The sequence below is a fragment of the Ceratotherium simum genome, chromosome 24, assembly GCF_057802395.1.
Source record: "Ceratotherium simum simum isolate JZ-2026a chromosome 24, ASM5780239v1, whole genome shotgun sequence".
In the NCBI taxonomy this organism is placed as follows: Eukaryota; Metazoa; Chordata; class Mammalia; order Perissodactyla; family Rhinocerotidae; genus Ceratotherium; species Ceratotherium simum.
The window spans coordinates 26,081,070-26,108,014 of NC_141923.1; the positions used below are offsets into that span (position 1 = coordinate 26,081,070).

The window sequence follows — 26,945 nt, forward strand, 5'->3', positions numbered from 1 at the left end:
GGAGCACGGGAATCTGCTTCCGGGTCAGAGGAGGCCGGGCAGCGAGATGGGGAAGATGGCGGCGGCCGTGGGTTCCGTGGGGATGCTGGCGGCGGAGCCGGGGGAGGACGCCTTTCGGAAGCTTTTCCGCTTTTACCGGCAGAGCCGCCCCGGGACCGCAGACCTGGGAGAGGTCATCGACTTCTCGGCGGCCCATGCAGCCCGCGACACGGGGCCCGGGGCCCACAAGGTACGGAGAGAGGAGCGGCGCGCGCCTGCCCGTAGCCTCGCCTCGCCTCGCTTGTTGGAGGGGCCTCAGTGTCCTCTTCACCTCTTTTCGCTTCCAGACTGACAGTTAGTGAACGATCCCTGCCCTCCGTGGGGGTTGAACTGCCCACGATGGCAATGAAGAGTTCTGCTGCCCGTCTCCATGCGGCCATTCCTGGTTGCAGCCTCGATCAAAAAATGCCTGGGAGTTGGTGTTTATTCCTTCAATTAACTGTCTCTTTGCCTTTCTACTTCGATTTATGTAAAACCTCGTAAACCGTATTCGTAGACGTCAGCGTACGCTCTGCAGCTTGAGAAAACCAACCACCCTAGTAATGCCAGAATTGAGAGTGGGGTCGATGTTCTTAGCTAAGCCGTTGTCCCTAAAACTGGTCCCTGTCTTCTCTGGGCCTTTTAGAAAAGGCATTGAAAGATCTGAGATAATCTCGCCAAGCTGAAAATAACCGGCAAACGAATCCAGGCACCAGCCATTGTTTCTACCTTTCCCCATGGAAATTAAGAAAAGTAACATAAGGGGGACAGAGGACACAGAAAATCACGACTGTAGTGTAATTTTTTTTACAATCGCTTTAACACTGAGGGTACCTGATCCCTTAATTTGCCCTTGGTGCTGTTGACAGATGGCTGGATGAGGCATTCTTCTCAAGCTTAGTAATAGCTCTTAATAAAATTGGGATGCTATAGTAACACCGTATTTGTGTAGAACTCAGCTTCGTAGAAACTTCATTTGTTAGGAAAAATGGTCTTAGAATTGTCGAACTAACATACAGAAAGTGTGCACCCCAAGAATAATATACTTGACTCATGGGAAAGCCTGTCAGACCCTCGTTCAGCTCCTTTTGCCTGTAATTTGCCTATTACTTACATACTTGTAGAATGTAAGGCACCTGAGAAGGGGGTATTGTGTCTAGCACAGTACCTAAAACAGTAGGCACTCAATAAATACACTATGTATTGAGTTCATAAAAACTTGGGTATTTAGTTCCTCAGCTCAAAACAGATTGAAAATTGCAAATTAGAGAGGAAGAAAGTTGCTATTACAAGACACCTGATGAGAGCAGTGGAGAAAGTGATGGCTAATGGTCTGGCAAAGGATGAAGCAGAAAAACTTTTTTAAGGAACTGAGAGGTTTGGTTCAGCTTAGCATATGGTGGAATAGGTCCACAAACTTCATAGCTGAGGATGTTCCTGAATTACAGTGCAGTATTAAGTATGGTCTGTTTAAGAAATCATTACAAAATGTTTAAAATAAAAGCATTTTCTCAGCTTCTAGGGACCTAGAATTAGCTGGTCAGGACTCCCAGAGGGTTCCAAATAGCCATTTTCTGATAGAGACTGGTTATACACCAGCCACTTGGTATTTTGTCTGGAAGTCTCCACATTGGGGAAGTTAATAGGATAAGGGATCATATCTCTTTGGAAGAGAAGGTTTGATTTATTCTAAGGCAAACCAGACCGTAAGTTTATTATTCATGGAAGAATAAAGTTTTTTTCCCTAAAAAATTTACTGTCCTTACTGTAGTGACTGCATATTGGATCTCTTAACCAATTTAGTGATCTATCCATAAGATGCTGTTACGTGCAAAGAAAAATTCATGAGCCCCTGAAAAACTTAATTTCAAATTAAGTAATTAACAAAGGCAAAAAGTTCTGAGTTTCAGTTTGAAGTTTCATCTAAAAGAGAGCAAATATTGTACTTTTGCAAACAGGGTTCCCAGTGTTTTATTGAAACGTTTTTTTCAGTCTGGTTGGAGCACTCTCTTACCGTACTCTCACCCTCCACCACATGGTATCCTCAGACCTCTGTTTAAACACCATCTGTATAGAAGTGCCTCAGAAGCATTATTGGTAGCCCTAACCAAAGTAGACAGCATCGTGACTCAAAGTATTTCAGTACACCAAACACCTTTCATGATTCAGAGTCCTATTATAAGTCACAAAGGTGTGGTATCTTTGAAAAAGGTAGTCTGGAAGGCCAAAATCAGCCTGCTTCTCATTACTACTTATCCTAATTTTATATAGCTTTCTAGTGTTTATTAGTATATAGATGAGGAAACTGAGGCTCTAAAAATAGAATGACTTATCTAAGTCTTACATCAAGTAAGTAGTAGAACTAAGTTTAGGACCCCAGACTTATGACTCCTAACTTTGCCCCATACCAGAAATGTCTTGAGAGGTTTGAGATTCTCTGAGTTGACCTGTAAACTAGCTTTAGCCCTCTGACTTCTGTTTCCTTCCTACCAGGTGGTCAGATCTCAGCTAAGTGTGTCCTCAGTCAGTGACCACGATGCACACAGAGCAGGACTTCAGCCGGTCAGCAAGTGGCGAGCCTATGGACTTGAAGGCTATCCCGGTGAGTATACCTAACCTCACAAGGCGAAGTCACCCAGTCATTTGTCTAATTTCAGAGGAGGAGCTGTCAACAAGTAAATAGACAAAGGAGAAAACTAAACAGACAGAAATGTTCCACTCCCAAACCCCTCCTAAATTCTGCCTCGTCTAAGATTTCCATTTATTTAGCATTCCCAAAGGATAGAACAGGAGTTAGTAGTGCCTGCCTTACGTCACAGAAAGTGACACACCAAGTACAAATCAAAAATTAGGACATTGGTTCTGGGCTCCCTGCCACAACTCTGAACCCTTACACGGGCAGAGGAACCACTTTTAATGATAGAATAATTCATAATGGTTACGCCATTCACAAAATTGCTACATTCTCAAATGGCATAACAACAACAGCTTAAAGATTGTTGCTATCATCAAGGCTGAACATTTGAAAAGAGAATTAACAGTTAATAAGATCAAAAGTCCTAATAAACTAAATAATGTAGAATTTTGAATTTTGGTGATGTTGGATAACTCACTTTACAGATAGAGAAATTAAGATAATAATGAAGAGTGGGTGATGTTATAAACCTTTTTTCTAGGATCATGGGGTCATTGTAGATTAATTATTATGAACTATTAATTCCGTATTAGAAAATACGGAAATGCTTTATTTGGCCAAATAATCTTATATCTGTCATCCTGTTTCTTTCTAGAGGATGTAAAGTTAGCACTCACTTGTGATTTCAAATATGGATTAAAAACATAGGATTCCCTAAAAAGAAATATTAATTTTCATTGTGCCAAGGACCAGATCTGTTATAGCTCTTAGTACATCTTGACCACTGAAGTATTTGTTAATAACATGAGAAGGTGTAACAGCTTTAATACGTCCTCTAAAAGGCCTCATGCACTTTAGTTCTGTATTAAAGAACTAAGACTGAAGTCACAAAGGAAAGAATTGAATGATGGAATGGCTTTTAAATACGAAAGCATTGCTCTCCATTAGTTTGGGTAAATGAGGAGCATGCATCACCAGCAGTCTTTTATGCACTTTTTGTTCTCAAAGGCTGCCCTTTACCTTTCAGGCCTAGCTCCTGTTTTCAAGGCGATGTTTCTCTGTTGCTGCGCCTTAACACATTGTTTGGACTACAAAGTTATCAACTCCACTTTGGTTTCCTATTGTCCAAGTTGGCGTACTTGCGTTTTGAGGTTTTCTAGGATTTTACACTTAAGCCACATCATTGAAGTGGTACCTCATTATGTCCTTAGAGACTTTATTCTGTCTTCTCTGCCATTGTAACCTGCAATTTAATAGAAGTATAATGTCCTAAACATGGGAGAAAACAGTCTCCTCTTTCTCTGACTTGATCAGAAGAATTGTGTTTACCTCTGGATCCTGTTTATTCTAAAGGAACCTGAGTATACCACAACCTGTCCTTATAAGAGTGAGTGGGCAGGTAAGGGGTCTGAAGACCAGAAACTGAGTGTAGAGAAGAGTAGACTTGAGGGGGAACATGACAGCGTCAAATATTTGAAAAGTTATCATACGCTGGAAGGGATGGGAAACAGTGCATACTAGTGGTTAAGACGTAGGTTCTGATGCCAGGCTACCTGGGTTCATGTGCTGGCTCTACCATCTACTACTGTATAATCTCGGGCAAGTTTCTTAATCTCCATTGGCCTCAGTTTCCTCATGTAAACTGTATAAAAATGGTATCCACTTTATAAAGTTATTACGAAGATTAAATGTGAGCATACATGTAAAGTGCTTAGGTCAGAGCCTGGCACATAGTAGATGCTCAGTAAATGTTAGCTATAAAGCTAGAGGTATTTATTTATTTTTTATGTGTGTGAGGAAGATTAGCCCTCAGCTAGCATCTGTTGCCAATCCTCCTCTTTTTGCTGAGGAAGACTGGCCCTGGGCTGATAATATCCGTGCCCATCTTCCTCTACTTTATATGGGATGCCACCACAGCAGAGCTTGACAAGCGGTGCGTGGGTACGCGCTGGGGATCCGAACCCGCAAACCCCGAGCCTCCGAAGCGGAGCGCGTGCACCTAACCGCTACGTCACTGGGCCAGCCCCCTGGCTAGAGGTATTTATTGAGAAGAATTAAGAACTGATTTGGATGGGGCCGGCCCGGTGGCATAGCGGATAATTGCGCGCGCTCCGCTTTGGCGGCCTGGGGTTTGTGGGTTCGGATCCCGGGCGCACACTGATGCACCGCTTGTCAGGCCATGCTGTGACGGTGTCCTATATAAAGTAGAGGAAGATGGGTATGGATGTTAGCCCAGGGCCAATCTTCCTCAGAAAAAAGAGGATTAACATTGGATGTTAACTGAGGACTAATCTTCCTCACAAAAAACAAAAAAGAACTGATTTGGGGTTGCTCTATGTGTCGGAACCTAAGACCAATGCTTGAAAATTAAAGTGAGGCAAATTTTAACTCAGTAAAAGGAAGACAACAGTGTTGTCTGGAATGGACTGCCTAAAAGTATATTAAATTTCCTGTCACTATTCAAGCTTGGAGTAGATCAGAGGTATTCTTCCTTTAATCTGATATTTTACGGGGGTGTTATAATCTTTATTTTGTGAAATAATGGTAATAGCAGATGGTGGCATTGGGTGTTTCTTCATATCTTTTTCTTTCTTTCATAATATTGACAGTCGTGTCACTCTCCTAAATTATTTGGAGAATTTTACTGATACATGAAATATAAAAATAACCTCAACATTTATAAGCAAATATTCTCAATCCTGTCCTCCAACTTTAGAGGAAGAGGAGTCCTTCAGTTCAGAGCCAGTCCCTTTACCTTTTTGATGCCACCTCTTTCACCTCCTCCAGCTTTCAAGACAATGCTCTATTTCTTTCCTTTCTTCTGTTTTCCACCAGTTCCTCTCTGCTCTTTCCTCATAATCTATAAGCATGCTTAGGTCTTTCCAAACCCTAAAAACCATAAACTCTCCCCTTGTTTGTTTATTCTTCTCTGACTGCTCTGCAGCCTTTGTTTCCTTCCATAGCCAGGGCTTCTAAAAGGCGTTGTCTGTATAATTGTCTCTACTGTCCTATCTCCAGGTACTTCACAGGGACAAAGTTTTTCATCTCTCTAATTCTTAAGAAAGTACATAGGGCCGGCCCCATGGCTTAGCGGTTAAGTGCACGCACTCCGCTGCTGGTGGCCCGGGTTCGGATCCCAGGTGCGCACTGACACACTGCTTGTCCAGCCGTGCTGAGGCCGCGTCCCATGTACAGCAACTAGAAGGATGTGCAACTATGACGTACAACTATCTACTGCGGCTTTGGGGGAAAAAAATAAAATAAAATAAATAAAAATTAAAAAAAAAAAAAAGAGGGGCCGGCTCCGTGGCTTAGCGGTTGGTGTGCGCGCTCTGATGCTGATGGCCCGGGTTCGGATCCCGGGCACACCCCAGGGCATCACTTCTCCGTCCAACGCGAGGCCGAGTCCCACGTACAGCAACTAGAGGGATGTGAACCTATGACATACAACTATCTACTGGGGCTTTGGGGGGAAAAAAATGAATAAATAAAATCTTTAAAAAAAAAGAAAGTACATAATGTGTCTTTGTTGAAAATCTGATGAATGAATCCTTACCATGCCTAGGATTCCAGTTAAATATTGTCATTCCTCTTTTACAGAGGAGAAAAATGAGGTTAGATTACTTTCAAGTCACAAAGATCTTAGATCTTTTCAACACACGTGCTGTCGGCATTTGCATTGTGCCATACTGAGCAGACGTATAGACCGTCCTTTTTCCATGTTATATCAGTCAAGAGGCAGAAATCACACCAATTATTTTAACTGAGATAATTTAATATAAAGAATCGTTAGCCATGGGCCGGCCCCGTGGCTTAGGGGTTAAGTGCACGCGCTCCGCTGCTGGCGGCCCAGGTTCAGATCCCGGGCGCGCACCACCACACCACTTCTCCGGCCATGCTGAGGCCACGTCCCACATACAGCAACTAGAAGGATGTGCAACTATGACATACAACTATCTACTGGGGCTTTGGGGGGAAAATAAATAAATAAATAAAATCTTAAAAAAAAAAAAAAAGAATCGTTAGTCAGGTAGTAGAAAATAGGAAAGGCAAAAAGGGAACACAAGCTATCACAAAGGTAGTAACTGCAGGAAGCAGCTGTCGCGTCTAGAAGTGATGATAGCTGGTGAAAATTTGAGGGGTGACTTGGGCAGTCTGCATTCTGAAGTTTGCTTTGGGATAACACAACTGACAGTTGTGGAATATTTGTTTCTCTTGAGAATAACCCAAAAAGCCAGAGATATTTGCGTAGTGGTAGATGTCTAATGTTCATCATCAAAACATAGCTTTTCATTAACTTGAAAGAACTCCTCTTCCTCTAAAATTCAAGGATAGGCATGAGAACATTTGCTTATAAGTGTGGAAGCCACTGGAAGCATGAGCAAAAGGAAATGGGGACTAAATAATAAAGTAGTGGGTATAAGGGTGTCAACAAAAATAAATTATCCGAATAACTGATGGAGAATTTCCTCCTCTCCTTTTTTTCCCACCCATCTTTTGTATAGGATTTATTTTTATCCCAAACCCCTTCCTCCCAGGTTACCAGTGGCACTGGGTGAAGCAATGCCTTAAGTTATATTCCCAGAAACCCAATGTATGTAACCTGGACAAACACATGACTAAAGAAGAGACCCAAGATCTGTGGGAACAGAGCAAAGAGTTTCTGAGGTAAGTCTTATCAGTCACAATAAAGTGTAGTATTCAGCTCAGGTCATCACAGAATCTTTAAAGGAACTACTCTGTAGCAGTGCAGTCAGTGACTGACCTGTTTATTTTTCCCTCGTTTCCACGTAAATATAGCACAGTTATATTCCCCGGGAACATTTGGACAGATGTTTTAACAGTTACATTAAATTGAGATCCATTTTAAAAATTTACTTATTGTAGCTTAGATATTGAGTTCATCCTCATTAATCACCAGATGATCCATTTTCATTCAGCTACAGCCCTTTTTTCTACTTCAAGTGAGTTCCTTTGAAGTCTTGTATCCTGTAGAATAAGTAACACTGAAAGCTCTTTACTTCTGCTCTCCTAGATGAAGTCAGTGCTACTAGCTGTTTGATGGTAGGTCAGTTGTTCTTCATGAGAACTAATGTTTGTTCCTTAATGTTGTTTCAACATTCATTCATTCATTCCACAAATATTTATTGATGGTCAGTTGTGTACTAGGCATGATTCTAAGCATTGGAGATACAAAGATGAATAGGACACTGTCCCTGCGCTCAGGAGTGCATAGTCTGTGTCAAGAACTCAGTGTCAACAGCAATAATTATAATAGAGTTCAGAAAGTATTACAGTAGGTATTTAGAAAAGTGCTGTGGGGGCCAGAGGAAGAAATAATTCTCCCAGGCAGGAGGGAGATGTCAAAGAAGAAAAAATTATTTTTTAACTGGGTTCATCATCCTCTTTTTTTCTGTCCATTTGAACTGGGTCTTCAAAAATAATTAGGAATTTGCTGGTCAGAAAAGCAAGATGGCTGTTTTGGGTAGAGGAAGCTGCCTGAGCAAAGAGGCAATATTTAAGACAGAGTAAGTCATTCTGTGAGATGGGGGCACAGGATGTGCTCTAATGAGTTTCCACTATGTGTCAGATACTGGGCTTAACTCTTAGAGAGTCAAAAACCAGTAAGAGACAGTTCCTGCCTTCAAGGAATTTGCAGGTTAGTCAAGAACAGAGACATATAAACATATAATTAGATACAATTTGGCAGGTAGAGGGATACAGTTTATAAGATATTATGGGAATGGTCTCTTAGGTGGCTAGATTGGAGGTAGATTATGGGAAATGCTTCCTGGAAGTCGTGGATAGAATCGGCAAGAGATGAAGCAGGAGAGGTAGGTTAGGGCCAGATTGTAAAGGGTTTAGTGATGTAGAGCACTAGTTCTAGAGTCACATTGCCTGGGTTCAAATCCCAACCCTGCCTCTTACTAGGTGTGTAAACTTGAGCAAGTTTCTTAACCTTTCTATGCCTCATAGTAGTCCTTTCATCATATAACAGTGTGAGGATTAAACAAGATAATATGTGAGAAATCCTTACAACAGCCTGTTGAAACCATTATACCAGCTTTGTGTGTTCTATTTGGACTTAAGTAGCTCTAATGGTGCAGTTTTCAGAAACTCTGTCATGCTAATTCTAACAGGGGAAATGGAAGATTTTCTTAAGTTGAAAAAGGAAAGAAAAACTAAAATTCATTGATTTTCTGTTAAAGCCTTGGTCTGTGGGTTATAGTATAGGCGGGAGCAGTGAGGAAAACATTATTCTTAAGCTTTTAGTACAGTCATGCACCACGTAATGAAAGGGCTGCATTCTGAGAAATGCATCGTTAGGCGGTTCTTTCATTGTGGGAACATCGTAGAGTGTACTTACACAAACCTAGACTGTACACCCAGGCTATATGACACTAATCTTGTGAGACCACCACCGTATATGCGGTCCGTCATTGACCGAAAACTTCGTTACGCAGCACATGACTGTAGTGTCTTCTTTAGCACTAAGAGCAAAGGAAAGGAAGATCATAGCTGAGTGAAATTAGTCAAAGAGAGCTTAGGGTTTGTTATTAAATCAGCCTCTGTTTTCAAGTAATTGATTTTTTTCCTTCTGACAAATGACTCTGCAGAAATCCCAGTTATCATCTTCTAAGATAGCTCAGATGAATCTCTTTAATAAATCATCCTGTAAACAATGGTGAGATACATTTTTTTTGTCTAATAAATTACCAAAAATAAAAAATGTGATGGGGGCCAGCCTTGTGGTGTAGCGGTTGAGTGCGCACACTCCACTGCTGGCGGCCTGGGTTTGGATCCCGGACACCCACTGACACACCGTTTGTCAGGCCACGCTGTGGTGGTGTCCCACATAAAGTGGAGGAAGATGGGTGCGGATGATAGCTCAGGGCCAGTCTTCCTCAGCAAAAAGAGGATTAGCAGATGTTAGCTCAGGGCTGATCTTCCTCACCAAAAAAAAAAAAAAATGTGATGGTCATACCTTTGTTGTCAAGGGTTGGCAGAAATTGATGTGCTCAGACATTGCTGGTGACATTCAACATCTATTAGGGCCCTAGTTCTCCTGTCACTATGTGATGTGTGTTTCAGTTTCCTCATCTGGGAAACAAAGGGATTGGACTGGATAAGCCATTCAAGGTGGTCAAATCATGGTCAGTTCTAGTCCCCTGGGCAGTACATGCCAGCTCTCCCCACTTTCCTAGAGCATATCAGAAAGGGTGAGGGTCTGTAATGCAAAAAGATTCCCCTGGAGATTCTGATTATCTACTGTGACCTCCACATTGAGAACTGCTGAACTAGGGGACCCCTAAGATCCTTTCAATTTTAACTTTCTAGGTTTCTGTGATCAGGGAAGAAGAAACTGTAAGTAGGAAATGAAGAAAAATTACTTGAACTCAGAAGCAAAAATAGGTCTGTTCACAAAATTAGGGCACCTCAATTCTATGCTTTGTTCAAAGTTTATTGTCAGTGAATAGGGTAGTTAGAGATTCTTGCACAAGAGTACAATAGTTAGGTATGGGCATCTTCATTGCAGCATTGTTTCTAACAGAGGGGAGAAAATGAGAAACAACCTAAGTGTCTGTCAGGAGGAGATCAGGTAAATCGAGCATGACATACCCCGCAATAGAAAACAGCCACTATGCAGCCATTCTAAGTTCTTTAATCCAACCATCTTGCAAATATAGTACGGTCTACCGTCATAATAAATAAAATTATTTCTCAGGAACTCCATCACAACCACCTTAGTCTAAGCCACCATCATTTACTGCAGTAGCCTCCTAACCAGTCTTTTGTGTCTGTTCTTGTGCCTCTTCAGTCTGTTTTCTACATAGAGTATAGAAATCGTGTCACTTCTCTTATAGTTTTTCATCTGCATACTGCAGTTCAATTCTAGTGCAAACCATCCAGGGTCAGCACAGACATCACAAGTTAAGGGCATGGGCCCCCACCAAACTGCCCTCACTTCAGACATCAGCCACAAGTTTGGGAGATCCCCAGGCTACCCACGCTTCTGACCAACTGGTTTCAAATTCAGATGAGTGCCCGTGACCCCCTCAATAACTCACTAGAATGACTATAAAATTCAAGAAAGCATTATACTTGTGATTACAATTTTATTATAAAGGATACAAATCAGGACTATCCAATGAAGAGACACATAGGGCAATGTCTGGGAGGGTCCCAAATGCAGAGCTTCGGTGTCCTCTTCCTATGGAGTCAGGACATGTCACCCTCCCAAGAAACTCTCCCAAGCCTTAGTGTTCAGAGTTTTTATTGGAGTTTCACTACTTAGGCATGATTGATTGAATCGTTAGCCAGGATTTAACTCAATCTCTCACCCCTGACCAGTCCCCTGAGGTCCAACTAGTATCACTTGACTCAAAGCCTCAAATCACATTTGGTCTTTCTAGCTTGACAAACCCACAACCTGAGTCATCTCCTTAGCATAAACTCAGGCGTGGTCCTAAGGCCCACTGTGAATAACAAAGTAACTCCTCCACTTCCCAGAAATTCCCAGGTCTCTCCCAAGAATCAGAGACAAAGGCCAGTCAAATTCTTTGTTATACAACGTCATCACGCTTAGAATAAAATCAGAGGTCTTTACCATGGCCTACAAGGCCTAGATGAGCTGGCCCCCAGCTGCCTCTCCCACCTCTCCTCCTACCATTCCATTTATTCTTGTCCAGCCATACTGGCCTCCATGCTACTCCTTAGACACATCAGCCATGCTCAGATTCTTTGTACCAGCTGTTCCTTCTACCTGGAAAGCTCTTCCCATAGATAACCAATGGCTTGCTTCCTTTAGGTCTTTATACTAATATCATCTAATGAGAGATGATTCCCTTATCTTTCAATTAAAAGTAGTCCCCTGTTTCCCCTCACTCTTTACCTTCTTGCCCTATGTTTTTATTTTTCAATGTATGGTAGTTACCAAATAAATATTTGTGGAATTAATTAGTTAATGGATATTTTCTTGTGCCTTTTAAATTTTCTGAATGTAGCATCTGTTCAAAAATAACTTTTTAAAGAATAAGACAAGGGGGGCTGGCCCAGTGGTATACTGGTTAAATTCGCACGCTCCACTTTGGCGGCCTGGGGTTCGCAGATTCGGATCCCAGGCTCGGACCTACACACCGCTCATCAAGCCATGCTGTGGTGGTGTCCCGTGTACAAAGTAGAGGAAGATTAGCACAGATGTTAGCTCAGGGCGAATCTTCCTCAGCTTAAAAAAAAAGAATTTAGCTTAATAATTTATGTAAAAGATGATAAAGGCCTGGAAAAGACATTGTCAACAGGGCTTGGTGACCAAGAGATTATGAGAAGTGAGAAAAAAGAAGTTAGAATTATCCATGGATTTCTAAGTGGCAGTTAGGATAATACTGAGATTTTTATTTTCTCCAGTTTTTTTTTTCTTTTTGGTTTTTTTTGGGAGGAAGATCAGCTCTGAGCGAACATCCATGCCAATCCTCCTCTTTTTGCTGAGGAAGACTGGCCCTGGGCTAACATCCTTGCCCATCTTCTTCTACTTTATATGGGATGCCGCCACAGTATGGCCTGATAAGGGGTGCATGGGTGCACGCCGGGAATCCGAACCTGGGCCGCCAGCAGTGGAGCGCGTGCACTTAACCGCTACGCCACGGGGCCGGCCCCTCTCCAGTTTTATTGAGATATAATTGACAGATAACATTGTGCTAATCCAAAGTGTACAACATAATGATTTGATATATGTATATGTTATGAAAGTATTATCACAATAAGTTTAAAGATTTTATTTATTTATTTTTCCCCCAAAGCCCCAGTACATAGTTGTCTGTCATAGCTGCACATCCTTCTAGTTGCTGTATGTGGGACGCGGCCTCAGCATGGCTGGAGGAGTGGTGCCTCGGCGCGCACCCGGGATCCGAACCCGGGCCGCCGGCAGCGGAGCGCACGCACCCAACCGCTAAGCCACGGGGCCGGCCCCACAATAAGTTTAGTTAACGTCAATCACCTCACATAGTTACAATTTTTTTTTTCTTGTGATGAGAACTTTTAAGATCTACTCTCTTAGCAGCTTTCAAATATACAATACAGTATTGTTAGCTATAGTCACCATGCTGTACATTACATCCCCAGAACTTATTTATCTTATAACTGGAAGTTTTTACCGTTTGACCACATTTACCCATTTCACCCACCCCCACCCTCCGCCTCTGGCAACCACCAATCTCTTCTGTTTCAGATTTTTTAGATTCTACTTATAAGTGAGATAAATACAGTATTTGGCTTTCTCTGTCTATTTCACCTAGCATAATGCCCTCAAGGTTCATCTGTGTTGTCACAAATGGCAGGATTTCCTTTTTAAGGCTGAATAATGTTCCATTGTATATACATATACACCACATTTTCTTTATCCATTCGTCAATGGACACTTAGGTTGTTTCCCTGTCTTGGCTATTGTAAATAATGCTGCAGTTATTTATTCATGCAAAACAGTACACAGTTCCTCAAAAAATTAAAAATAGAACTACCATATGATCCAGCAATTCCACTTCTGGGTATATATCTGAAGGAAACAAAATCACTTATGTCGAGAAGATATCTGCACCTTCATGTTCATTGCAACATTACATACTAAGATTTTTAATGGAAATAAGTATTAGAGGAGGAGCAGAGTGAGCAGAGACAATCCTAAGTGTAATTTGGGGCTTATTGTTTTTGAAATGCCTGTGGAGTATCCAGGTAGAAATGTCAGGTGTGCCTTTGGAAATAGGGAATTGAGCTTAGGGGCAAAGTTAGAATGAGAGGGAGAGAGATGGGAGTTACACATAAGGGCCATAGTGAAGCAGTGAGAATGGATGTGATTTTTTTTTTTTTTATATAGAACACATACAGAGACAAGGCCATTGGCCCTAGGAAGCATCAGCTCTGGGTAAAAAAAAAAAAAGTGCTATTAGAAACCAAGACAGGGCCGGCCCCGTGGCTTAGTGGTTAAGTGCGTGCACTCCGCTGCTGGCGGCCCGGGTTCGGATCCCGGGCGCGCACCGACGCACCGCTTCTCCGGCCATGCTGAGGCCACGTCCCACATACAGCAACTAGAAGGATGTGCAGCTATGACATACAACTATCTACTGGGGCTTTGGGGGAAAAATAAATAAATAAAATTATTAAAAAAAAAAAAAAAAAAAAAGAAACCAAGACAGAAGAAAAAAAAAGGAAACCAAGACAGGAAAATGTTTCCAGAATAAGAGAAGGGCCAACCATGTCGATAGACCTAAGATTTGACAATTAAGTGGTATAATTGAAACTAAGAAATTAGTTTTGGTAGAGTGGTGTAAGCAAAAATCAGATTGCAGTGAGGGGAGAGAGTAAGGGCGACAAATGTTATTGAGTCCTTTTAGGAAGGTTTAATTGTGAAGGGAAGGGAGATAGGGAGCAGATTGAGGCGGGACATAGGCAGGGTACTTGAGTGAGAGATCAATTTGGAAAGATGTTTTTTCTGAAGTATGTGGAAGTGTTAAACATTTTTGCAGATCAAGAGGAAGAAACAAGTGCAGAGGAAGACTTGAAAATATGAGGAGAAAGATGATTAATGGAGGAAGGCCTCAGAGGCTGTGTCAAGGAAATGGGAGATGGTATAGGTGGAGAATTGGCCTTCATGGAAAGAAGTAGGACCACTGCTGAAACCAGGAGGGAAGGATTGGGTAAAGATTTTGAAAAGTTTAGAGGTGAATAGAGGTGGAGGGGAGCAAAGTTGAAATCGTTCCCTGGATCATTTGATGAGGCCTCTGTATTCTCATTGTCCTGGAAGGAACAAGAGCAGGACTGAGAACTTGAGATGAATGGTGAACGTGTGGAACAGAAGGTAGAAGATGAGATAAGACTAGATATTTGCAAGATAGCAAAAGGATGTTAGCAATTAAGGTGGAATTAGATGTTCATGTACAGTGACTGACTGGGAGGTTCAGGTTGAGAAGGGAGACAAAACTGGAAGCACTCAAATACTGAAAAAATGAAATTCTGGGGTCAGGAGATGCAACTTGAGGTTTAATGGAAATGAGAGACTGGGGAAAGAAGGACTTGCTGGAGGGAAATATTCAGAGTTGTGAAAGACACAATTCCCGAGCCTTTAAAAATGATTGAAAAAACAGGGCCGGCCCCGTGGCTTAGTGGTTAAGTGCGCGCGCTCTGCTGCTGGCGGCCTGGGTTCGGATCCTGGGCGCGCATCAACACACTGCTTCTCCGGCCATGCTGAGGCCGCGTCCCACATGCAGCAACTAGAAGGATGTGCAACTATGACATACAACTATCTACTGGGGCTTTGGGGGAAAAAAATAAATAAATAAAAATCTTTAAAAATGATTGAAAAAACAAATACCTGCAATAGGATTTTTAAGTTTTTTTATCATAAACAGTCTTCAGACTTTTCCTGTCCTGAGCAAGTATTTTTGCTTTCACAATGATTCACTAATGTCCCTTAAGGCAAGAAAGGAAAGGAAATACCACTGCTTAGTCATGTTACCCTAACTGCCTACTGCACAGAGAGTGGACAAGCAGGGCAGGAGTTCGTTTCCACCCAGATTCTCAGAATGGGTTCAGCTGAGAAGTGCCACAGAACGTGATAGCCGCGGGAAGTGCCAGCACTTACATAAAGCACTTACCCTGACAGAAAGTGAGCAGACGGCTGTGGGCACATTCACCAGGGGAGGGGGTGGCTGGCACACCCATCCATCATCCTCCTGCTAGTGCCTGGGGGAGCAGCAGGGGCCGGGAGCAGAGGGTGTTTCTGTTTGCAGTGAGAACCAATAGTTAGGGTCATACTTGCTTGAAAACATTCTTTTGGATAATTGGATAAAGATTTAAAGTTACGTTAGGGGCCGGCCCCATAGCTTAGCGGTTAAGTGCGCGCGCTCCGCTACTGGCGGCCCGGGTTCGGATCCCGGGTGCACACCGACGCACCACTTGTCCGGCCATGCTGAGGCCGCGTCCCACATACAGCAACTAGAAGGATGTGCAGCTATGACATACAACTATCTACTGGGGCTTTGGGGGGAAAAAAAAAAAGGAGGAGGATTTAAAGAGAACAGCCCACTCCCGTTCATTAATCCCTCGGTATTCTGCTTGAAAATGATCTGGGAGCGTGTTAAACTTCGTTTTGGCCTTAGACTATTCACAATGTTCAAGAGCCAATTTTTTGGAATCTTTGTTACCCAAGAGGCCTATTTAGGGACCAGAAGGGTCCCTAAGTAGTACTAAGACAAGAAATGGCTAGTATTGGCCAATCCTGTTCTCACATCTTGAAGGCAAGTGTTATAACAGTTGTTGCTACTTTCCTTCCAGAAATTCTATACAAAGGCAAGAATTGAAATCAAGTTTTCAGTAGAGGATATCAAATGAGGGGTGGAATTTTATACCGACATGGGTCTAACACATTATACAAATATATATGTAAAAATTCTCAAAATGGCACAAACACTCAGTGATCACAACTATTCTTTCACTAAGCAAGTCTTAAGCCTTTTTTTTTGTTTTCTTTTTGTTATTAATATTGGGCATGGGGCCAGCCCCATGGCGTAGTGGTTAAGTTTGGCGCACTCCACTTGACCGGCCGGGGTTCAGATCCCGAGTGCAGACGTAACACCACTTGTCAGCCACGCTGTGGCGGCAACCCACATACAAAATAGAGGAAGATTGGCACAGATGCTAGCTCAGGACAAACCTTCCTCACAAAAAAGAAAAAAAGACTGGGCTTACTGCTTTTGAAAGTAAGACTCTTCTGGCTTTTTACATCCTTGGACCAATCCCCCTCTGTAATATAAGGCAAAGCCCAAAGCCTTTCTTACAGTGATACAGTTAAGGTAGAAAAGAGATGTTCTTTTGATTTCCTAAAAAAGGAACTAAATTTTAAGAGGTATATTACAGGGTGGTTCTAGTCATGCTTGGTTGTTACTATAATTTTCATAGTTTTATTTAATAATACCATAAACCTCTGTTAATTATAATAGTGTATGCCCTGTTCTTGAAGAACATTAGACTGACTCTTCTGATGGAAACAGTAGCTTGTTGATGCCATATCAAATTTCTAAAATACCATCACCTTCTGAATTATTTTCAGAGCTGCAATGTTATCTTTATTTGTTCACATTGGTGTGGTTTTAATATATTATAATAGTATGAGTTCTTCATCAAGAATAAAATGATCTCTTATTGAGCTAGAAAAAGATGGAGGTGTTTTGTTTTGTTTTGTTTTTCAAATTTTGGCTAGAATAGTGTTTCTCAAAGTGTGGTCCCTGGACAAGCAGCATCGGCATCACTTGGGAACTTACTAGAAATGCAGGTTAGAAATGCAGTTTCTTAGGCCGCACCCTAGACTTGCTGAACCAGAATTTATAGGTCTAGGCCCAGCCAATGTGAGTTTCAACAAGTCCTCTAGGTGATTCTGATGAGCATAAAAGTTTGAAAACCACTTGGCAAAAACTAAGTGGGGTACACACAAATTCTATAAAAGCTTTCTGCACAGCCCTTCTCTTTGCCATCTAGATACTCAGGACACCATCTGTTTTGAGTTCTGGATTCCATTTATACACTACTGATTTCAGCATCTTCCTTTTCTCCCTCCTTGAAAACACTTAGCTCCAGTGTACGTGAAATCATCATCCTTTTCTTCAGCAGCATTTTCTCCTGTCTTGGAAATTGTCTTTTAAATAAGGAATTCAGTACCAAATAGTATCTTAGAAAGAAAAATAAATAGACTGGATCACCTCTGTAGAGTAGTTGTGTAACTCTGGAACTACATTTATATTACTGTTAAACACAAGATTCATGAGTCCAGAAATAAGACGTCGTACTTATTTTTCTGTCTCAAGGCTACTAAAATAGCATATGTTCTCCAGAGGGGAACATCAGGGAGTTCTTTTATTTGTAGCTGAAGAAACATTGGTAGAACTCAGGTTGTCTTGGGGCCGGCCCGGTGGCACAGTGGTTAAGTGCACGTGCTCCGCTTTGGAGGCCCGGGGTTCGCCGGTTCGGATCCTGGGTGCGCACCGACACAACGCTTGTCAAACCATGCTGTGGCAGTGTCCCATATAAAGTAGAGGAAGATGGGCACAGATAATAGCCCAGGGCCAATCTTCCTCAGCAAAAAAGAGGAGGATTGGCATCAGATGTTAGCTCAGGGCTGATCTTCCTCACAAAAAAAAAAAAAAAAAACTCAGCTTGTCTTAATAACTAGATTGCAATTTTTTTAGTTTTTACACACAGAAAATTTAAATAATGAATGGTGGTTATATGTAGTGTTTACAGCAGCTAGTTGCAGTCACTGGCCAAACCTACATATCTTTTCTTTTAAATTGTTAATGGTTCTGTCTCCTGTTGTGCCTAAGACCACACCCAAGTTCAGTATTCACCATGGGCACTCACAGGATGCAGCATGTAGTTGCATTCTTGGATAAGAGTTATTACAGTGAAAGAATACAAAGCAAAATCAGTGAAGGGAAAAGGTGCATAAGAGCAAAATCTAGGGAAAACCAGGCTCAAGCTTCCGGAGTGTTCTCTCAATGAAGGCATACAAGATGTGCTTAATTTTCCCAGCAACAAGTTGTGACAACATGTGTGGAATGTTATCTACCAGGGAAGCTCAGTGCCCAGGTTTTTACTAGGGCTGGTCACATAGGCAGTCTCTGCCTGACATGTACCAAAATTCCAGACTCCCAGAAGGAAGGCAGGTGTTCAACATAAAACATATTGTATGCACAAACACTTTAGGCACAGTGAGCTACGGTTCTGGGAAGGGCATGAACCTCCCCCAAATCCAAGTTTCAGATGCCCGCCGAGGGCCAACCTTGTAAGCGGGCCTTTCAAAGGTTAGCAGTCAGATCTGCTATGCCTCTTTTCTGCACAGCTGTCCTAAATAAATCAGTGTTGTTCCATTCCTTTTAGCTACTGGTCTTGATGTATGTCTGTGTCACAATGTCCTTCTTAGAATGTAAACTCTGTGAGGACAGATAACATCTATTCTGTAAACTCTGTCAAACATCAAGATGAGTGCCACTTACAGTGTGAGCCTCTAATAAATCCTTTGCTTCTGCTCATGCTGTGTGCCTGTACTGCCTACTGCATCACTCCCTTTTTAAATGCTGACCATTCTTCACTGCCATGCTCAACTCCCAACTCTGCCAGGAAGCCTTTATTGATTACACAGCTGACTTGGAGCTCTCCTTTTTCTTAAATTCTAGTGGCCCTCAAAGTCTTGTGCTATTCAGTTTAGTACTAGATTTTATACTGCCCTGAATTTTCTTTTTTTTTTTTATTTTAATTTTATTTATTTATTTTTTTCCCCCAAAGGGCCAGTAGATAGTTGTATGTCATAGTTGCACATCCTTCTAGTTGCTGTATGTGGGACTTGGAGAAGTGGTGTGTCGGTGCGCACCCGGGATCCGAACCCGGGCTGCCAGCAGCGGAGCGCGAGCGCTCAACCGCTAAGCCACGGGGCCGGCCCTATACTGCCTGGAATTTTCCCCTCATTTCTTATACTTGTCTGTCATCTTCTGTCAGAATATAAAATCCTTAAAGCAGTTTAATCTTTTAAACAGCAGTGGTTCTTGGACAAAAAAAGTTTGATTAATGATGTAAATTACATAGAAAAAAATAAATAAAAGGATTAGGCCTAGCATTCTTGTATTTTTAGATATTTAGAGGTAAATCAAACAAACAAGCTTTCTCTTTAGAAAAAGGAGTTAATTCCATAATTTGTTAAGACAAGATATAATTGCAGAAAGGGCACGTCTCTATTTTACAGAAACCGCCTGTGATTTGAACAAGAGGATGTCAGAAACCAAATCAATTACAGTGGTCCTTAATTGTTAGCTAAGCCTCAATTATCCCTATGTATATGTATAACCCTATGTTATACAGGGTAAAAGAAGTCATGTTAAACCACTTATTTTTGATTGTATACTGTATTTTGCCAAACTTTTCCCCAACCAGCAATTCTGGGAAGCCACCGTCATTACTGACATAGTGATAGCTGTGATTAATCATACCCTACTTTTAGCAAACCAAATTGAACATGTTCTGTTAGCCAAATTTTCAATTACCCATAATGCTCTTGGTCCCATTTCCCATGGACAGGTTAAAGACTTTTCTGTTGTCATTCTTGGTTTATCATTATTTAGATGCTGAAGACTTGCCATTTAAAATTGATCCCATTTAGCAGAGGATTTAGAACCAAGGACTAGAAATTACAAATCCTAACATGTTTTTTAGTGTTATATATTTTGGTCAACTCATTTATCTGTTCTAATTTCCCCTATCAAGATCTTGGCTTGGAGCCGGCCTGGTGGTGTAGTGGTTAAGTTCGTGCGCTCCACTTCAGCGGCCCCGAGTTCACAGGTTCGGATCCTAGGCACAGACCTACGCACTGCTCATCAAGCCATGCTGTGGCAGGTGTCCCACGTATAAAATAGAGGAAGGTGGGCACAGATGTTAGCTCAGGGCCAGTCTTCCTCAGCAAAAAGAGAAAGATTGGCAACAGATGTTAGCTCAGGGCTAATCTTCCTCAAAAAAAAACAAAAGAAAAAGAAAGATCTTGGCTAACAGTTTATATACCATGGAATACCAAATTTAGACACCAGGGTCCATACAAAGGGCTGTTGCTTCCATTTGAGGTAAATAAATCCTCTTTTGTCTCCAATCCTTGCAGGAATAAAGAAGTGAATAAACGGAAACCCCGAAGTTTACTAGAGAAACTGCGCTGGGTGACCCTAGGCTACCATTATAACTGGGACAGTAAGGTATTCAAATTTTCTTGCTACTTCCATTATTTTCCATTTTTATGCTTCTTGTGCCCCACGTAGTTGGATTTCTTCCTGGCCAAACTTAAAGTATCAGATTATGCATTTGTGGAAGGCTCTCGTTCATTTCTTCCCTCCTAAAATCCTCTTGATACAGTCTCTCAAAAGGAATGAATAATTTATCAAGAGAAAATTTCTTCTTGATATGACCCCAGGTTATATTTCATCAGAAGTCATCAGTGCTTTCTCTAAGTAGGTTTCAGGGATAGATTTTTTTTAACTGCATTCAAGAGCAGTTGTCAATTATAATCTTTATTTTCATTATTGTTTAATGTTTGTTGAGCATTTGTTTTCTACATAATGTCTGCTTGGAGTAAAAGAAGCTCCATATACTTCTGATGTTCTCTTTCATCAACTCACAAAAGAACTTTAAAGATCTAAATACCTTTGCCTGCTCTATAAGGTCTGAGCAGGAGAGATGGGAAAGAATGTCCTACAGTTAACAAAGTTCCATATTTTCTTGAGGTACCGTTTCTTCTTTCCTGACCTCTAAGCTTCAGAAAATGCCTCCTCACCAGCGGCACAGTGCCTCTGTCTCAATGAGATGTTTGCCACCAAGTGGAAGGAGTAATCGTAAGAGTAAACTGAGTAAAACAGATTGGTATAGACCATGTTCCTACTAACCAGTTTACTTTCTAAACACTCTATAGTTTCAGTCAACCCAGCTTATTAGCAAATATATTAACTGCTCAAAATAATGATAAATGGTGTTCGAAAATATTCATGATATAATTCTTATTTTCAGTGATACACATTTAATGGAAATCCTGATACCTGTGTTTGGGGAAAAGGCCATGTGATTTTCTTTGGGTTGGACAGCCTGGGTTTGAATCCTGCCTTCAATAAGGATAGTGCCGGGGGCTGGCCCTGTGGCGTAGTGGTTAAGTGCACACACTCTGCTGCTGGTGGCTTGGGTTCAGATCCCGGGCGCGCACCAACGCACCACTTGTCATACTGTGGCGGCGTCCCACATAAAGTGGAGGAAGATGGGCATGGATGTTAGCTCAGGGCTGACCTTCCTAACAAAAAAAAAAAAAAAAAAAGGATAGTGCCTACCTCATAAAGTGGTTATGAGAGTTGAATGATTGATGCCTCTACAGTGATTACAGCAGTGCCTGGCTGTCCTAAGCAGTTAAATGCATTAGGACAATAAATGTTAGCTTACTGTTTTTATGATATTATTTTTAGTCTTGATATTGTTATTCCCCAAGGACCTCAAAGTTAGCCTCATTTACTAAGAAAAACGTGGAGTGAAAATTATCAAAAACTCTGAAGGAGTAATCAGAGAAAAGTGAAAGAATTAAGACAGAAGAGTAGTGCATTGACAGTTTAAATAGGATCGAGGGCCGGCTCTGTGGCTTAGCGGTTAAGTGCGCGCGCTCTGATGCTGGCGGCCTGGGTTCGGATCCCGGGCGCGCCCCAAGGCACCACTTCTCCGTCCAGCGCGAGGCCGAGTCCCACGTACAGCAACTAGAAGGATGTGAACCTATGACATACAACTATCTGCTGGGGCTTTGGGGGGAAAAAAATGAATAAATAAAATCTTTAAATAGGATCGAAAGCCCGAAGAGGTAATTAACTCATCATAGCAGAGGTGATCCAGTGCTAGCACAGCAGCTCTGAGTAGTTGATCTTCTGAAAGACTAAACTTAAAATGGTAGGGAAAACCTTAAAGTTCTCCAACTATTCTCTTAGTTTTGAGAAATTAAATAGGAACTCTTCATTGCAGTTCAGGAAAAGGAGAAGAAAAAAATAAAGATTCCAACTTAAGAGGCCTAACCATCCATCAAAGACTTGTTACTTTTTCTTTCACCAAGACCTTTAACCTGAAGTTAAAACTCACTTCTGGCCAAAGTAAACACATTCTCTTCAGAGCTGTGACTCTGTTGCTTCAGCTAGAATACATCAGGACGCTAGTGGAGATGTGAGACAAAAGTGGATTTTCTAATCACATTTGAGGTTGATGAGCAAAGGGAACAGTGAGAGGGGAGCATCCAGATAGAGGAGGATGTCAGGTGCTGTGGCTTCCACAGCCAGGGAGCCCTCAGGCCCATCTGCAGGGGAGACTGTACCTCGTCCTTCCCAGGAATTGTACAGATTTTGTAGAGAGAGTGAGTGTTCTGGCCTTTGGGTATTTGTTTGTTTGTTGTTCATTTAGAGAAAAAAGATATTTATGATTCTTAAGTGCTAAAAATAGAGGCAGTTCAGGGAGGTAAGTGCTGAAAATTACTTCCATTGTAAGTACCTGCCTTGACCATGGTATAAGTCAGTTTCAGTTCAGATGTTTTGAGCGTCATCCCATCAGACTGACCAGTGAAATCAGCACTAAGCCATGTTGCAGGCTGAAGGGTCCAAAACCAAAGTGGCTAGAATATTTTTTTGTAATAGGCTGTATTTTAGGATAGTTTTACATTTACAGAAAAGTTGAAAAGACGTTACAGAGAGTTCCCGTATACCCCACACCCAGTGTTCCCTGTTATTAGCATCTTTCATTAGTATGGTACCTTTGTCTCAATTAGTGAACCAATAGTAATACATTATCATAGTAGTGAAGTCCATACTTGATTCAGACCTCCTTAGTTTTTAACTAATGTCATTTTTCAGGATACCACGTTACATTTAGTTGTCATGTTTCCTTAGGCACCTCTTGGCAGTGACAGTTTTGAGTTGCCTTTTTACCTAGGAGAACTATCCTGTCTGGGATGAAAGTATACTGGAGAGAGGTCTAGTAATTGCTTCGTGTGTAGACTCCATGCAGGGTGAATCTGTCTAATTTATCGCTGCATAGCACAGTGCTGCCATATAATAGGTGCCCAGTATTTTGAATGGCTCATGATTGGATTACTGGATGCTTCAAAAACAGGTGGATAAATCATGCTATGTTAATATGACATATAACCTAGATGCTTTTAAAGTGGTAATTAATCTTATGCCACAGTTTCTTATTTTCCTGAGATCATTGTTTATTTTTCTTATTTTCCCTACTTTTATCAAAGAAATACTCAGCAGATCATTATACACCTTTCCCTTCTGACCTGGCTTTCCTCTCAGAGCAAGTAGCCGCTGCCTGTGGATTTCAGGGTTTCCGAGCCGAAGCAGGGATCCTGAATTACTACCGATTAGACTCCACACTGGGAATCCACGTAGACAGATCTGAACTAGATCACTCCAAACCCCTGCTGTCGTTCAGGTGAGTTAGTTCTAGGGATTTGGGATTACTTTTTATCACTTCATTCCTTTTTCTAAAGCATTTTTTTAAGCTAAATAAATAAATAAAAACATTAAACTTTAAAAAATGGTTGGACTCCACACGGACAGATAGAACTATTTGGTGGTTACCAAGGGCTAGGGAGGTGGGGGGTGGGCACAAGGGGTGGAGGGATGCACTTATGTGGTGACTGACAAACAATAATGTACAACAAAAATTTCACAAGAAAAAAAAATGGTTGGACTCTATAATGTTTCACTTCTGGGCATCTTAAAAATGCATCATACGGGGCCAGCCCTGTGGCTTGGTGGTTAAGTGCGCGCGCTGCGATGCTGGTGGCCCAGGTTCGGATCCCGGGTGCGCATCGAGGCACCACTTCTCCGTTCATCCTGAGGCCGAGTCCCACATACAGCAACTAGAAGGATGTGCAGCTACGACACACAACTATCCACTGGGGCTTTGGGGGGAAAAATAAAATAAATAAAATCTTTAAAAAAAAAAAAAAAATGCATCATACGTAAAATTAGCTAGTTGTTTAAGAGTAATAACCAAGTTACAGTTAATATTTCTGTTTAAATCGCATGGAGTCTGCGTTTTATAATGAGAGGTCTTGTCAGTGTCTGTGGAAGTGACAAGTGGAAGGCCCATAGGCAAAGTGAGCAACCTTTTTGAAACAGAGAAGAGCACAGCACAGAAGCCTGAATAATTTACTCTCCTTGTCTCCCTAAACATAAGTTTAAATTTATGCAAATACTGCACCTATATCTCACAAAGAAAGTGCCAGAACAGACTCTTTTATTAATTGCCTTATCTTTAAGTGAACAGAAATGATAAATATAGTAAAGGACTCAAATCATTTTATTGGAAGACTTAAGTCTTAAAGATGCATCAGTAAAACTTAAATGGGTAATGTTAAAACTAAATTTTTAATTTGCTTATTTAACTGCTTCAAATTTTATTTTGCAGCAATCCTGTGGGCTATGATAAGTTTAACTAGCAGATCATGGGTTGGTCACTCATAGACACAAGCCGGAAGAGAAAGATCTTAGCACAGTTTAAAAGGAGGATTGGGAGCAATAAGTATCGAGCTGAAATTGGGAAATAATGCACTTGGCAGGACTTTCCCAACCGTGGTTAGTAACAGAAACTTACTGTTGCGTATTATTTTACTTATTTTTTTGTAGCTTTGGACAGTCTGCCATCTTTCTCCTGGGCGGCCTCAAAAGAGATGAAGCTCCCACAGCCATGTTTATGCACAGCGGTGACATCATGGTAATGTCAGGTTTCAGCCGCCTGTTGAACCATGCAGTCCCAAAGGTCCTTCCAAGTCCCAAGGGGGAAAGCCTGCCTTGCTGCCTAGAGACACCTCTCCCAGCCGTCCTCCCCAGAGATTCAGTGGTAGAGCCCTGTTCTGTGGAAGACTGGCAGGTGTGCACCAGCTACTTGAAAACTGCTCGTGTTAACATGACTGTCCGACAGGTACTGGCCACAGACCAGGACTTCCCTTTGGAACCTGTGGAGGAGAATAAAAGAGACATCACCACAGAAGGTGTCTGCCATCTGGATGACGAGAATAGCCAAGTAAAACGAGCTAGGTTAAACCCTGACAGCTGAGACTCAGAGAACCCATTCTTTGACTCAGGCAGGTCTTATAAGTAAATGACCATGCTGTTTTGTATTGCCATAGACTTTAGCACCAAGACAAGCCGAAAACAGAGACAGGGAAGGACTCATCATTGATCACACTGTTGCCTTGGAACCCATCCTGAAGAGTAAACTGATTAACCACTTTGCTCAGAGGAGTGTTTGACGTGGTCACTCCTGGTTCAGCGCTGGCACTAAGTATGTGAGAAGTCCAGGGAGGTCTGACCTTCCACGGCAGCGTTCTCAGCCGTTTTCTCCAAGGGAGGGAGAAGTGAGTTTCCGTGTCTATGGAGTCTTTAAATACCTCAGATTTTATTAAAACATAATACCCTTCCCTCCACCCCATCTGGTGATTTGTGGTAAAATTGTGGGTCCATGAACCAACCGTTAGTCTCGCCTTCTTAATTCTTCCAATCAACATCAAATTCTTCAATCTTCTCTTGCATCTTTTCTGGCCTTCACAGAAGGATCCTATACACATTAAGACAATGGAACTGGACATCTCATCCCCTAGAAAAGAAATTAATCACAGATCTCTCTCTGCCTAAAAGGTAAATATATGTAAACCCAAGCAAAGGGGAACACTCGTTTCTCCAGATGTCTTTTAGGTCTCTCAGCTCTTCCCGTTGGCTTTTTAATGCAGTTTTAATTGTTGGACAAACAAAGTCCCAAGGGTGTTTGTAACTGTTTTCTCCATGAATAAACTTACTTGATTTTAAATTAAAGGTCTGTATCTGTCTTTGAGGGTTAGTGTATCTGAGATGAGTTGTTTTCCCATTTTTACTTGCTGTACTGTTCATGCTGTTGAAGCCCTCTGGCTGTTGCTGCCCTACACCATCCTGCTCCGCCCTAGGTATTCTTTGTGGCTGTCTCACAGGAGAGAATATTCCTTGATATTCTAGTCACTGCTGTCTTTTTTTGATTGTAGACAGTTTGGAAAATGCATGAAGCACCAACTCAACTTACTGTACCCTGAGCTAAATTACTTTACATTTCTCTGGACCTCAGTTTCCTCATTCATAAATTGAAGATAATATTTACTACTATCTTCCTAGAGGGATAGTGATACTTCAAATGATAATGAGAATTTAGTGCTCCCTTCTAGAAACATGATGTGCCAATATTTTATTATTATATGTACTGTTAGGAACATCCCAGCTTGTTTGTATGGGCGACTGGCTGGAAGCCACTTTGATACCTGCTGCTAGGGACATGACTTGCTGAATTTAAATTTCTCCTCTGTCCTGCCTAGGTCACCTAGAAAAGAACCTGAAAGCAAAAGAAGGAACCAAAGGGAAGATTTTCTTTTTTTTCTTTATTATTTTATACCAAAAATGCCAGAAAAGATATTCAGTATGACCTAGAATGTATGTGGTATCAAGAGTGGAGTCACAGATGTTAGGTCTGGGGAAATTTGGCACTCTAATACTCTGCTAGTGGGAATGTAAATTGCTGTAACCTCGAAGGCACAGTTTGGTATCATGTGACATCCCAGTTTGGCCAGGGCAGTCCTGCATCATGTCCCCTTTTCCTATCAGAAGTGATCTGGTTTGATGATAAATTATATGGTCATCCTAACTATGTTTTAAAATATATACCATTTGAC

General features: G+C 41.6%; 1 protein-coding gene across 2 annotated transcripts; it reads left to right on the top strand.

Moving 5' to 3' along the window:
• Window positions 1–45: 45 nt before the first annotated feature.
• On the top strand, window positions 46–26,064 carry ALKBH1 (alkB homolog 1, histone H2A dioxygenase). 2 transcript variants are annotated; one of them, XR_015556134.1, is made up of 7 exons: window positions 46–229; window positions 2,512–2,620; window positions 7,159–7,321; window positions 20,337–20,427; window positions 23,484–23,677; window positions 24,880–25,610; window positions 25,804–26,064. XR_015556134.1 is itself a non-coding variant. In XM_004426407.3 (6 exons), exons 1-6 carry the CDS (start codon window positions 47–49, stop codon window positions 25,307–25,309), a joined length of 1,170 nt encoding a protein of 389 aa, XP_004426464.2. In that variant the 5' UTR covers window position 46; the 3' UTR covers window positions 25,310–26,064. The 2 variants fall into 2 exon arrangements, 1 of the variants encoding a protein (XP_004426464.2); XM_004426407.3 differs by having other exon boundaries at window positions 24,880–26,064.
• Window positions 26,065–26,945: the final 881 nt, after the last annotated feature.